Source organism: Eutrigla gurnardus (genome assembly GCF_963514095.1).
Source record: "Eutrigla gurnardus genome assembly, chromosome: 1".
Classification (NCBI taxonomy): Eukaryota; Metazoa; Chordata; class Actinopteri; order Perciformes; family Triglidae; genus Eutrigla; species Eutrigla gurnardus.
Genome location: NC_139915.1, coordinates 21,392,953 through 21,408,103, shown reverse-complemented (window position 1 = coordinate 21,408,103; position 15,151 = coordinate 21,392,953). Strand labels below are relative to the sequence as shown.

General features: G+C 39.8%; 2 protein-coding genes across 6 annotated transcripts in view; one reads left to right on the top strand and one right to left on the bottom strand.

Annotated features, from left to right (window-relative positions):
• Positions 1 to 15,151, bottom strand: part of kif28 (kinesin family member 28) — a 183,067-nt gene that overhangs the window by 109,881 nt on the left and 58,035 nt on the right. The gene's annotated exons all lie outside the window — the stretch shown is intronic.
• On the top strand, positions 236 to 15,121 carry LOC311009540 (nuclear receptor-binding protein-like). 5 transcript variants are annotated; one of them, XM_084003793.1, is made up of 18 exons: positions 236 to 378; positions 749 to 1,132; positions 1,983 to 2,105; positions 2,526 to 2,627; positions 2,829 to 2,918; positions 3,189 to 3,229; positions 3,354 to 3,448; positions 3,704 to 3,787; positions 4,183 to 4,241; positions 4,321 to 4,419; positions 4,594 to 4,726; positions 5,513 to 5,603; positions 5,924 to 5,974; positions 6,581 to 6,716; positions 6,898 to 6,951; positions 7,541 to 7,604; positions 11,869 to 11,924; positions 12,508 to 15,121. In XM_084003793.1, the coding sequence occupies exons 2-18, from the start codon at positions 896 to 898 to the stop codon at positions 12,565 to 12,567; spliced, it is 1,575 nt and encodes a 524-aa protein (XP_083859919.1). In that variant the 5' UTR covers positions 236 to 378; positions 749 to 895; the 3' UTR covers positions 12,568 to 15,121. The 5 variants fall into 5 exon arrangements, with proteins under 5 accessions (XP_083859919.1, XP_083859922.1, XP_083859923.1 ...); XM_084003796.1 differs by having other exon boundaries at positions 242 to 378; positions 773 to 1,132; XM_084003797.1 differs by having other exon boundaries at positions 243 to 388; positions 773 to 1,132.

The window sequence follows — 15,151 nt, the reverse complement described above, 5'->3', positions numbered from 1 at the left end:
TGTGTGTGTGTGTGTGTGTGTGTGTGTATATATATATATATATACTCCACAGATTACACAAAACATTTTTTATACAATAATATATATTCGCCCTTGTAGTCAATGTTATATTTGTAATTCAAATTAATTTGTGTAACTTATTTTGCTGGTCTATCAGTAACAACTACACTAATGCGTTTTCTGCACGCAAACAAGCGCTCCCCAACTGTTGCCCCGCCCCTCCCACTTCTGCCAAGAGAAAGGGGACTAGAAACCCAACAACATATTTTAGGACGAACTAGCTAGCACTTTTTTTTGTTTAAAAGCATCCAATTTGACTGCTTTTCACCAGTATGTAACCCAGGGGTCTCGATTCTGCGGGAGTTTCTCTGTTCCACGGTAGGATTTTGTATGTATCGCTACTTAACTTTTATGTTACCTGTTTGTTTATTTACCTTTCCGTAGCTTGTTAGCCGGGGACATTTAGCAAAGAGCTGGGAGGCTGAACTTCTCGAAGCTAACGTTGGAAACAGTCTTCAGTAGTTATAGTTACCACAGTTAGTTTGATTGACTGGTGTTTTAGTGTCCTGTAACAGTCACGTTTCTCTGCCTCTGAGGCCATACTAAGTTACCATTAAAGCACATGACATGAGTTCGTCTTCCAGCAGGTAACGTACATGTTAACTTTTTACGCTAGGTGCGACGACTTTACGTTAGAAAATGTTGTAACGTTACTGTACATATATGAGCGTGTGTCGTTTACTTACAGAGCCCCCTCCTTGTTGAAAGCCAGGTCAGGGAAGAAAATGGATGTGTGACCCGCTCAAACAGAGAGAGGAGAAAGCAAGGGAAAGAGGCACAGCAAGTTGTCACAGCCCAGGAGAAAGGAGCCAGCAAGAATACAAGCTGTGACGTGATGTTGGAGGCACAGGATGTAGGAGCTCCGTGTGGAGAGGGCAAGAAGCCAGAGGTCCCCGCAGGAAACATCTCCAGTAATACTCAACAGGTAGAAGGTGGAGCACCCACGTCTTCGCCTGTGGCCTCCATGCAGCCTCCTGCCACCACAGCAACGGAGGATGAGGATGAGAGTGAAGATGAGTCGGAAATCCTGGAGGAGAGTCCCTGTGGCCGCTGGCAGAAACGCAGAGAGGAGGTGAGGGCAAAGTGAAATGATGCACTAGGTATTACATGTTTAAGTTAAAAGTCAATCATGAGATTCATCACATTTCTCTGCATGAGTCAAAATTCACATTTACTTTTGACTCATGAGTATGTGTACTAGAGGCATGAACCTCAGTCGACGACATTAATAGATGCAGTAATAACTTGATGAAGATCCTAGATTTTTTTTCCAAATGTGAAAGACTGCATTACATCTAAGTGATGCAAAGTCAATCAAATTAATATTCAGAATCTGAACTCCAACTTGTTTTACTGCAAAATGAACAACCTGTTGAGCCATCATTTTGAAATTACTGATGTTTAATCTCACACACCACATCAGTTCTTTTTGTTGTTGAATAAATGCTATATGAAAGTGTAATTAGTCCTGTGCAAAAGTTAATCAGTAGCTACATACTGAGTCAAAATATAATATTTGTTTTTATCAATATCCCTCTTTTTCATGCAATTGGTCAGAGTCACTGCACAAGTATCATCAAGGCAACGATCAATTGATTTTAGTATTGGCAATGAAGGGATTGCTCCTTGTTGGCTGTTAGTGGAAGATCATGTTCTCTATTTTTTCAAATTTTTAGTTTCTGTAATGGAAATTAGTTTCATGCGGCACGTTTTTGTTCAGCAATAATAAGTAGAAGGTATCGTTAGCATCACAAAAATTGCTTCACCATGTCATCTGAAAAGGAGGAGGAGAATGGCAGTGAATTAATGCTTTTCACATTTCTTCTGTTTATTCTTTTGTCAACTGTTTTTGCATTTTGTATTTCATTTCACTATTGAAATATATTATCACATACAGTATTTTCTGTTCATTTCTATTGTAGGTGAATCAACGTAATGTCCCAGGGATAGATGCTGCGTACTTGGCCATGGACACAGAGGAAGGGGTCGAGGTAGTTTGGAATGAAGTTATGATCTCAGAAAGGAAGAACTTAAAACCGCTGGAGGTGAGGACCAGTTTTTCTATTGTAAACAATATTGACATATTTTAAGAATCATGAATTTACGCGGTCAGTGATATATTGTTCTTCATTTAAGGAGCTCCTTTACGATCAAGTTATTTAAGTTAAAGAAAAACACTTGTATCTTTTGTCAAAAATATTTTTTAAATGCTCCTCTCTTGTCCAATTGTTATGAAGCAATAATAGACTATCCAGGTAGACTATCCAGGTAAACAAAAAAAAACATTGAAACTATTTGAGAAAATGAGAGAAAATAATGATTATTTGTAGGTTGTTCATGAATTGTTCTTTCTGACATATTACTCATCATTGAGGCACAGACAAGAGTCAATAAAGCAAAATTACTATTTTAACATATCACACATATATATGCTTTACGTTATTGTATTTTTCTTGTGTGTTCAGGAGAAATTGAAGGCAGTATTTGATAACCTGATTCATTTGGAACATGCAAATATCGTCAAGTTTCACAAGTACTGGGCGGACACGACGGAGAACCGAGCCAGGGTGAGTGTCAGGCCTGGTAAACATTATCTGGTTGACTTAAAATTGGTGACATAGGCTTGTTTTTAAAATCCTTTGTTGGTCTTCATAAGTGAAATCGTCATTTTCAAAAATGAAATAAGTATTTGTGCATCTTTTTTTCAAAATTGATATTTGAGTGATGTCTGCCCATGAAGTTTCCTCTGTTTTCTTCCTCTCTCTCAGGTGATTTTCATCACTGAATATATGTCATCAGGGAGCTTGAAACAGTTTCTAAAGAAGACAAAGAAGAATCATAAAACCATGAATGAAAAGGTAATAACCAACAATATGTAAATATACCGGTGGTAACGGTGTATGAAAGTCTTGCTGTGCATGACCTACATATCTTGTGAAATGTGACAGCTCTTTTTTTCACAAAGCGAGGAACAATATCTTCATTACCACATTAATTGCCATCTGACAAAAGGAAGAAAGCATTTGCAAATATACTCTATACCAATTTAGAGTAAATTTAAATCACATTATGCAAGTTATAGTTACTCCATATGAGAAACCAGCTACCAGCTACTTGTCGTCCTACAGGCTTGGAAGAGATGGTGCACCCAGATCCTTTCTGCTCTCAGGTTGGGCTCACCTTTTCAAACATTATGTTAAATTCAATGAAAAATGCACTCACATGAAAAACAACCCAATCCCTTTCGAATCAAGTTTTTATTTGTATTTGTGGATGGGTTTTTTGCACTTCAGTTATCTCCACTCATGTGACCCTCCCATCATCCATGGCAACCTCACTTGTGACACCATCTTCATCCAACACAACGGGCTCATCAAGATTGGATCAGGTATAGAGTTACGAAAGTTTCATCCTAGAGATACAAGATACTGGTATTATTAGACACAACATAGTTAGTGGTGTCTGTTTTACACAATGTAACTGTAATATTGCCTCTTTTTTCCTGCATCTCGATCCTCCCTTTATCACACACTTTCTTTCTTGTCTTTCTCTGCTTCTTTGGTCAACATATCCCTGCTCCTTACTCACTGTTCTCCATCTTACTTCTATATATCTTCCATATTCTCTCCATTCTCATCGGCAGTTGCCCCAGACACTATAAACAACCACGTGAAGACGTGTCATGAGGAACAGAAGAACTTGCACTTCTTCGCCCCAGAATATGGAGGTAGACACGACCAAAAAGACACATTTGTGATATTATCTATTATCAATATAATTGATATTGACAGTGTCCTGACCTCCAGAGTATACTGGATTATAAAGATACATAGGAAAAATGTTTTAGGCTATTACTGTTTTTAGGACACACAATTGTGTTATATTAACATAGCACAATAGAAGTAGAGCATGGCATTGTAAAATTCTTTAGTTTGGTTTTTCTATAACGCCCTTTTTATTTAACATGATATGACTTCTCAGTGCAACAATGTTGTACCAGACAATGAATCTGGCCAAGCATTTGTTGCCACCTTTGATATTTGAGAGGGGAAGGGCACATTTTAGTCTATGATATAATATCTATGTATTTTTCTTTTCTTTTTATTCCTTCTGTTATTGTAGATGTTGATGATGTCACCACGGGTGTAGACATCTACTCGTTTGGCATATGTGCCTTAGAGGTGAGATGGGATCCACGATACAGGATAGGATGGCCTGAGCCTTTTTTAATATGCTAATGTGTGTGTTTGTTTGTTGCAGATGGCACTCTTGGAAATTCAGGGGAATGGAGAGTCCTCTTTCGTTTCTCAAGAGGCCATAAACAGTGCAATACAGTTACTGGAGGACCCACTACAGAGGGTGAGATTAAGAGAGTAGAGTATGTGTTTCCATGTTCAGTATCTTGAAACATCATGCCAGATTAAGCTTTGTCTATGTGCATATTAATGTGTTTTATGTGTTTATTTGAAAGCCCCGTTTAGGCACACAAGACGTTTCTCCAGATGTATGTGACACGGATGTTTGTTTTTGTAGGAGTTAATCCAGAAGTGCCTGGAGTGTGATCCCAGTACAAGGCCTACAGCCAGAGAGCTGCTGTTTAACCAAGCTCTGTTTGAAGTACCGCTGCTAAAACTTCTGGCTGCACATTGTATTGTCAGCCACCACCGTGAGTCTTTAACATACACATACAAGAGTAACAGAACAACATATTTAGTTATTTTGATGTGCTCATATCAAGGTGAAATGGTAAAGAAGAAGACTGACCAAATAAGCAACTTGAGCTTGAGTTAAAACTTGTGAGCATGCTGAGCAGGAAGAGGTGCTGTTGAACCTATATCAGTTAAAGCTCCACTATTCGTTTTCTGCATACCCAATGGATCAGATTGTAATGTTTAATGTAGGTGTCACTCATAGCTTCCTCACAGCACCCAGCAGTAGGAAGACAAAGGCAACTAACTGGGAGGGAAAGTCAAACATTGTGCAGGCTTAAAAGGTAAACTTTTTTCGTCCGGGTTGGTGGAGACCTAAATAAAGTTTAAAGGAGATTTAATTCACAATAATCCAGTGGGGAAAAAAGACAAATCCAAAATAATGTTAATGGTGCTCCGTTTTTGCTGGATGTGTAAATATCAGTTGGTTCAGCTTTCTAAATCTAACATGTCTGAGTCCATGTTTATTCGGTTATGGAGATGGAACTCCCTAGTTTCAAGAAGAATCAATGAATGCAGTGCACTTAAGAACTAGGAAATCTAACGCGGAATTTAAAAAAAAACCTACATAGATAATGCACTTAAAGTGGGATGCACTTAAAGTGGGATACACTCTCATGAAAATATTCCTGTCTCTCACACATAATCAGATGTCACCAGTAAAAATTCAAGCAAGCATACGTTTAAAGTAACATATCTTAACTACCAGCATCCCCTAATCAGAACTGGCTTTGATTTTCCAGATATGATTCCCGAGAATGCCCTGGAGGAGATCACTAAGAACCTGGACCCCAACCTGATCATCGCTGAGAAGAAAGAGGATGTTCAACTCAAGTAAGACCCAGAAGCCGATATCCATAATTCAGCCTCAGCTAGATACAGCACAAACCATAACAATAGTTATTAATATAATTTGGTATTTGATTTAATAGCAACAGCATTACCACAGCACATTATTTCTTTAATCCTCAATATGTCCATAGAGATGTGGGAAAAATGCATCAACGTTGAGAAATCCTTACTGTTATTATTTTTAATATATATATATATATTTGTATGTGTCCTACAAACTGTTTTTTTCTTTCTTTTCTAAGTTTGTAGGAATAAATTATTATATTATCTTTTTTTTCTGCTTGTATCTACTTATTCTGTAGGCTTTCACAGTTTCCTGCATTAGAGCTTGATAAATTCCTGGAGGATGTCAGGTAAGAAGGAAAGCAGAAGAAAGCCCAGTTGTTCTCTCAATTTCCTTAAACCCCAAAGATAAACACTATCCGACCACATGAGGGCAGTATGGGACCATCTGACTATATGACCTCCTAAAACATGAATCATGAACTTAATTACAGATGCTGGGGTTTTACCAAATGTACTAAATTGAAAGTATTTGCTTTTTTCCACCTCTGTGTGTGTAATATTAAATCATGGCCACATAAATTAATTGGCCACCAGCAGACCAAGGTATTACATCAGGAATTCCTTTTTTTTTTTAATAGTTTTTATCAATGTGTTACTTTTGTGGTACACATTTGTATTTGAAAGAGAAACAAAGACTATTAGTGTGAATGTTATGCTTTTTGTGGTTTTCTTACTGTATTATATAATATACTTTCAACATCAAGAATTTGTTACATTTTCTCTCTCATCTCCTTTTTTGTATTTATAGCTTTGCTTACCTCAGATGTTTTCATTATTCTTGTATTACCTTATATAACTTCTTCCAACTCCTCTCTCTCCTCTTTCATTCTCTCTTGCTGTTATGTTTTCTCCATCTGTCCCGGTCTTTGTTTTCCCCTCCTTCCATGGATCAGGAATGGTATTTATCCAATGACGGCATTCGGGCTGCCCTGTCCTCAGCAGCCTCAACGGGAGACTGTTAAATCTCCCATCGTCGTCCCGTTGGTCAAATCCCCCACCCCTGAACCTGCAGAACTCGAGACACGGCGGGTGAGTACAACAGATTATACTGCATATTAGATGCAATCACAATGGTGACATATCACAACGAATCATCCTGATGATAAAAATTCTTAATTTTCCCAATCATGTATACTGTGTATTTAATGTTCGGAAATTTGAGCACTAGTTGAGAACCATTCATATTTAGATTTCTATATTTCTTCTGTAGGTCATTAATATGCAGTGTAATGTGGAATCGGTCGAGGACGGCGCAAAGTACCATGTAAGTCTTTGCAATATTATTTATGGGTTGATCATTTATTGTTTAGGAATTCAAAATACAACGTACAGGTTTCCCGCATCAACCAACAGCATGAGATTATTCCAACTATTAGTATATAAGTATAAGAATAGCGTGAAACGTGTGCATGCGTGCAAGGCCACAGGTTAATGTGTGTGGGTGATACTGTCGGTTATTTCTGTATCAAACTGTGAAAATGTTGTAGATTTAATAGGTAAGATGACCCCTGACTCTGCTTCATACCCTCCAACACATACACAGCTCCTTCTATAAGAGCCTTAACATGCCCATTTGTTCTTGTGGGCCCACTCACCCACCCACCTACGTTAGTGTTATATAGTCACTCCACATCTCTGTGGGCGAGAGTAGATGTAGGCTTCTGTCTTAATGACTTTCTCCTCTTAATGTACTTCATGGATACTTAAAACAGTTTTATGCCTCATCTGTTCCACTGACTTGGGTATGTTAGTCTATGTGTCGTAGTTATCATGATGTCTTATATCTCCCCTAACAGATGGGTGTATCTTATAATTGCTAATTTTTGCCAGTTGTTGTCTTTCTCTCCTTTCAGCTAACGTTGCTGCTGAAACTGGAGGATAAACTGAATAGACATCTAAGCTGTGACATGTTACCTCGTAAGATCACCTCTTCTATCACACACTGACACATAATCAGTCTCTGAGCTTCAAGTTAGGATCACTCATTTTGTTATTGTGTGCCCGATTCCTAAAATTTCCACCCAGTTTGCTCAATGCATTCACAGTCAAGTTTCAGTACATGAAAAGGGACCTTGGCGTTCTGATTTGGGTGTACTACTTGGTGCTAAAACAAAACAACCAGAAACAACCTTCGACATTTCCAACCAGTCAATATTAATGTGGCTCCTGCAATTACACAATCGTGTGTGTGTGTGTGTGTGTGTGTGTGTGTGTGTGTGTGTGTGTGTGTGTGTGTGTGTGTGTGTGTGTGTGTGTGTGTGTGTGTGTGTGTGTGTGTGTGTGTGTGTGTATACAATCTCAGTACCAGAACGCATAATTGGTGTGGATGTGACACGTTTATGCATATATATATGTTTGCATTTGTATTTTGTTGTTAGTCCTTCAAAGTAGAAGGATTTTTATGAAATGTGATATTTTATCCATTTGGACAGTTTAGGTTTACATCTTGGATTTAGGGTTAACGGTAGAATTACATTTGACTTGAGTTTCAATATACGGTGCCTCCACATATGTGTGCACTGAGGCATGTGAGGAAAGTGAGATTGAGATTCCAGAGTGAGCTCGAAACTCGGATGGCGTCACGATATACAGTATGCAAGACTATTTTAGGTAGGGAGACTTAAGTGTTGCTTATGTGTCATGAAAACCTTATAAATATAACATCAATGGCTTGGAATCTGTTTAAAACAACTATGATTATTCTTGACAAATTTGGAATGTTTTACTTTGAAATTGGGGATTTTCATTTCAATGCTGTGCAGCAGACTACAAACCAGAGGAACACAAATGCGAATAAAAACACACAACACAACTGTTGCAACGGTCAGAATAGTGAAGGTAGTATGATCCAATGTGCACATGCACACACAGGTATGGTCAGTATGTGTAACGTTGCCGGCGTGTGGGAAATGCCAGGCCCCTGAAAGGCTGCAGCTGACAGCTGTCCCCTCTCGTGTCAAGATCCGACAATCTCTTCCCAGGCTTTCATCTCCCTCTCACTCACTCACTCACACACACTCACTACTCACTACTTTATCTCCTCTGCTCTTCCTCGCTCCAACTGTTTCTCACGTCATAATTCTCCTTCAGCACACTCGCAATTTAATACTACTGTGACTGCACATCGTAGACACACCTTGTTCTCTTTGTAAACAATCACTCCTGGTGATATCGGGGGATATTCTTCAAAGCTTTACTTATCTACAGGCCAAAGTCCAAAGTATCACTGTGCTCTGTGTGGGGCCACTAGCAAACTTAGCTACTTCAATTTCACCCCCTGCCCTCCTTTGCATACACTTGACTTCTATTGAAACCTTTTTTCCCCTCATAATTAAATTAACACATTTTGTTATTAACTTGATTTCCCACCACAAGACACAAACAAGCAAGGGAGCCTCTCACTCTGCTCCAATATCAATCTGTCTGCTGGTGTTTTTCTTTTTATCCACGTGAGAGTTGTTTTGTGCTCCATTTCCTCCATTTGTTTGTAAAATCCACCATGTTTTTCCATTTATGTGCAACGTTGCATATATTGTGTTCTTCTTTTGATGCCCTTTGTAGTTCGTTTGAGGTTATTTTTTGAAGTACTTTACCTCAAACTGTCTTATACTTTCAAGTGAATCCTTACACTCTTATGTAACTTAAAGTCATAGAAATAGGACAGTTAGAACACACGTTCTTTTACATAACAATAGGGGTTGTAGCTGCATTATAACATTTATTACTGCTGGTGTAGAAATGTTCATATATGACTTTTCTTTTCTGAGATAGATTTGTCCTAAATAATTGATTATTGAGGCTTGAGGAGGCTTCCTGAAATGTACTGATGGTTTTTAGGGTAAACAGTTAAAAGGGGTTTAACTTTTGATGAGCTGGGTTAAATTAGTTTTGTGGGACAAATACAGGACTCATTAGCAGTTTGGGAAAGAAATATAAAAATATAAGTCCAGGAAGAATGTTCCAGGCACTTTAAAATTGGGGAAATGAGAAGAGGCTTAAGGCTATCCATTAAATCATTAAGCCTTTAATACCAAGGCTAAAGAGGAATATTTAAAACGCTAACATGTTTTAACAGATCATGCCCTAATGATCACCATGCTGGTTGAAACATGCTGGGGCTTTTTTTAATGTTCCTGCCAGATAAGTCTCATTCTTGACTTTTTGGCCTTTTTAACTGTATTGGACTAAATTAAGTATTTACGCTATGCCAGATGCCCACAGGAATATCAAAAACTGCAGCAGAGGTTTGATGGTTTTTAATGTTTTATGATAGAATGTGGATTTAGAAGCAGCATCTGGACCATATTTTCTGCAAGTTGAATTTTACCCTGAGCCTGATCGTTACTACTGTGTGTGTGTGTGTGTGTGTGTGTGTGTGTGTGTGTGTGTGTGTGTGTGTGTGTGTGTGTGTGTGTGTGTGTGTGTGTGTGTGTGTGTGTGTGTGTGTGTATGGCGTCAGAATCGTTTCATATTACTTGCGCAACTATCAACTGAACGCGTCACACCCGCGTGCTTTGACGCCTGTGCAGCACACAGCGCCTGACGTGTAATGTAGTTTCCTCATTGACTTATAATGGTCACGCGTTCACGCGCACGTTCACGCGTGATGGCTGCTGCACGCCTGTGATCACATTACGCGGAGTAACTACGCGTAACATTCATGCGTTTTTTAGCGAACGCACGCATTAACGCTCGCATGAAGATAATTGAACATTTTTGTCAGGCGCTCACATGTACGCGGAAACGACGGAATTGATCTGCTGTGCGCACCTACTCCGCGTAACATGAGCGTGTAATGTAGTTGCCTCCCCTGGTTGACTGAAATGAACAGGCCAACTACATTACGCGTTCAAGTTACGCGGAGTAGGTGCGCACAGCAGATCAATTCCGGCCGCGCAGCATCAGAATCTGCGACCGCACGTCGTGTGAACGCGTAACAACATTTGTCAAACAGTGACAGACAGACGTGCGCACGCTGCTTCATATGTACGCAGCTTCTTGTTACGCGTGACATACAACCTGCGCACGACAACGCACGCACGCACGCATAACAAATAACCATGCGTTCACACACACGCTGCTGCGCATCTTTCTAAGTGTTTTGACATCGATTTACCTTCATTGTGTGTGTGTGTGTGTGTGTGTGTGTGTGTGTGTGTGTGTGTGTGTGTGTGTGTGTGTGTGTGTGTGAAGGTAAATTGATGTCAAAACACTTAGAAAGACGCGCAGCAGCGTGTGTGTGAACGCATGGTTACTTTGTTGTGCGTGCGTGCGTGCGTGCGTGCGTGCGTGCGTGCGTTGTCGTGCGCAGGTTGTATGTCACGCGTAACAAGAAGCTGCGTACATATGAAGCAGCGTGCGCACGTCTGTCTGTCACTGTTTGACAAATGTTGTTACGCGTTCACACGCACGTGCGGTCGCAGATTCTGATGCTGCGCGGCCGGAAGTTGATCTGCTGTGCGCACCTACTCCGCGTAACTTGAACGCGTAATGTAGTTGGCCTGTTCATTTCAGTCAACCAGGAGAGGCAACTACATTACACGCTCATGTTACGCGGAGTAGGTGCGCACAGCAGATCAACTTCCGGCCGCGCAGCATCAGAATCTGCGACCGCACGTGCGTGTGAACGCGTAACAACATTTGTCAAACAGTGAGAGACAGACGTGCGCACGCTGCTTCATATGTATGCAGCTTCTTGTTACGCGTGACAGAGTCTGCGCACGTCGTTTCCGCGTACATGTGAGCGCCCGACAAAAATGTTCAATTATCTTCATGCGAGCGTTAATGCGTGCGTTCGCTAAAAAACGCATGAATGTTACACGTAGTTACTCCGCGTAATGTGATCACAGGCGTGCAGCAGCCATCACGCGTGAACGTGCGCGTGAACGCGTGACCATTATAAGTCAATGAGGAAACTACATTACACGTCAGGCGCTGTGTGCTGCACAGGCGTCAAAGCACGCTGGTGTGACGCGTTCAGTTGATAGTTGCACTAGTAATATGAAACGATTCTGACGCCATAGTGTGTGTGTGTGTGTGTGTGTGTGTGTGTGTGTGTGTGTGTGTGTGCGTGTGCGTGTGTGTGTTAGATATAGTGAGTGACTTGTAGAGTTGACGATGAAGCTGGTGTTACGTCTCTATGAAATACTACTGTTTTTAACTCGCCTGGTGTGTGTTTCAGATGAGAATGTCCAAGAGTTGGCTGAAGAGTTGGTGCAGCTGGGCTTAATTAGTGAGGTGGGTGTTTCATATATCAAAAAGTGATTTACAGTGTGTGTGTGTGTGTGTGTGTGTGTGTGTGTGTGTGTGTGTGTGTGTGTGTGTGTGTGTGTGTGTGTGTGTGTGTGCGTGTGTGTGTGTGTGCGTGTGCGTGTGTGCGTGCGTGCAAGGCCACAGGTTAATGTGTGTGGGTGATACTGTCGGTTATTTCTGTATCAAACTGTGAAAATGTTGTAGATTTAATAGGTAAGATGACCCCTGACTCTGCTTCATACCCTCCAACACATACACAGCTCCTTCTATAAGAGCCTTAACATGCCCATTTGTTCTTGTGGGCCCACTCACCCACCCACCTACGTTAGTGTTATATAGTCACTCCACATCTCTGTGGGCGAGAGTAGATGTAGGCTTCTGTCTTAATGATTTTCTCCTCTTAATGTACTTCATGGATACTTAAAACAGTTTTATGCCTCATCTGTTCCACTGACTTGGGTATGTTAGTCTATGTGTCGTAGTTGTCATGATGTCTTATATCTCCCCTAACAGATGGGTGTATCTTATCAGTAATGTCCTGTTCAAACGGTTTGTGTTCTCTTCACAGGTGGACCAAAACAAAATAACCTCTCTACTAGAAGAATCATTCAGCCAAGCTCTTCAATAGCAACCATTTCCTCGACTATGTTGTCTCCCCCATAAGTACACTCTCTCAACCCTGTTACATGTAGTAGTTACCGAGTTGAGTAACCATATTTAGTGCTTTTTTAATGTCTTTTCTACTAAGCCTTAGGTGGTGACGTGACAAAAAATGGTGGGATTTATCCTCTGCATCAGGGTTTAAAACTTCCTAAAGCATAGGCAACCTGTAACAGAAAGCATTTTTAGATTCCAGGTGACTCCAAAGAAGTCAGTTTGAATCCGTTGGCTATTAATTTGTCTGTTAAGCTTAATTAAAAGGTCAATTTCATTAATGCTGCAACAGACACCCGGCAAAACAGTACTGACAAAATTACAGCTTTACCTTTTCTCAAACCATAGTTGTATTCTAAGTGTGAGGTGTTTACATAACGTATTGTACGGCCTACTCGTGGTCAGATGAGACGGTCTAAAACGTTCAGAATGACTCAGACCTTCGCCTGAGTCACACCACGCGCTAACTCACCTCTCATTACTGTTGTACTTCTAAATTTGAATTATTGAATCTACTTCTGTTGAACCACCAGCAGAACTATAGCTTGCCTAGAAATTAAGGCATTTTTTAAATAAGTAAGCCAAGCCATTCTTTCTGGATCCTCATTTCATGTGGTCCCCCCTCTCATTTGGCTCATGAACATGAACATATGATGTGTGAACATTCCCGCTTCCTTGACTTTTGTTTTTGTGTTTGACCAACCTGTCACCCAGCAGGTCAAATATATGTAATAGTTTGAAAACTGGATGGCAGATGGACCTTTATCAGTTGACTTTATTATAGACAAGTACCAGAGATGCAGCGATACTGAAAACTATAACTCAACTAGCTAGATTGGGTATCGGTGTAAATAAGCCGATCTGCTAATTCAAACAAACAATTTTATTTTAATTTTATTTTTCCAAAATTAGGGAAGTAATGTTCGAATCAAGCCTGATGTTGCCTTACACATAAAGCACGATCCCAGTCTCTTCCCCATAGTGAGGCATACAGCTTAATTGAACACTGGTATCTGCCAATAACCAAATCCCAGGTATCGCTGTTATCGAGACTGAAAAAGTCAGATTGGTTCATCCCTAACAAATACCCAAGATAAATATATATTTTTAAAAGCCTTTGATACAGAACACAATGTATGTGCATCACTGCATATCAAATTTTGGGCATGCATCATGCCAGTTCTCTCTTGATAATGGTTACTTGGTTTCTTTCAGGTACTGTGAACTCAGTGTTACTGAATTTTCCGTTGGTGTGTTTATTTTTATATTTTTGCTCTACTGTTTGCCTTATGCTGGCCCTACGCACATGCCTTAAAGTCCTCTTTTCTCTCATTTGTTTTTTACAATTTTATTCCTGATTTTACCATTTGCTGCTTGTTGGGTTCAAACATCCTAATCTGCATGTAAATTTCATTCATGTGAGACGTGTACTGAACTCAGTTGACATACTGTAGAGAGAGGACCTATCCTTTTCCTGATACATCTGTGTGAGAGCATCATATGTTTTTATTTATGTTACAGACACTGTATAGCATGTGTTTTTTTCCATACTTATTTTCCTTTGTTTACTGTGACTTCACACGCAGACCACATTGTTGCGAGTCTGAGCCAATACACAACTACTCTTATTTCTGTTGCAACCACCGTTATATAAGACTGGTACCTAATTGGTTTACATTATCCTTCACAGAGTGCAGAGGCTCCTCAACTTGAATACAACATTGTGCATCATATGTGTCTTGGTTAGACATGTATTGAGATCAGAGAGTTGTCTGTGACCTTTTTAGTGACATTTTGGCTCAGAACTCTTTGTGGCCTCCTGGGACAGCTGTCTTCGAAAAGCCTGTACAATTCAGGAACTTAAACCGGCATTAAGAATGCAATGAAAATATAACATTCTCCGTATGTACAGAATAAAATGGAAACAGTGATGATAATATTGGATTCAATAATTTACCAGTTTGCTGGCCTTTTATTGAGACTGTACTTGAAGTGTCTTATAATCTAAGTACCAGATTGATTGAAGACTACTTTATTAGCAGGCACACATAGCTTTCCTCCTTTGCTGAGTTATGTTAAATTGGTCACCTCACCAGTCAGATCATATTAAGCCAATGATCTTCACTCATATTTCTGAAGTATTTTTTTAATGTATTCACGCTACTAATGTGCTCCAATCTGCATATTTTTGTCATACATACACATGTAGTCCATCTTAATGCATTGTTTACTTTATTTTCTCTCTGTTTGTATGCGGATTTGTGAACTGCTAAGATTGTATATTCCAAAGATATGTTTAAAAGTCAGCGAGGAGAATGTAAGTGCACCACTTCTTGTATAGAGAAGTGTTGAAAACAAACCAATGTGATCACCAGACCAGCCTTATTCTCTGAGTTTTGGTTTTCATTTTCATTTTGTATTTTTAAACACGCATCAATAAATGTGTGTGTATTGTCTTTTCTGAGACTTGTATCCCAACAGAATCTGCAAAGTATGGCTCTTCTTTCAAATAAATGTGTGAAAATGCATCACCTGGTGTTTTTATTTTTCAGGTTTGT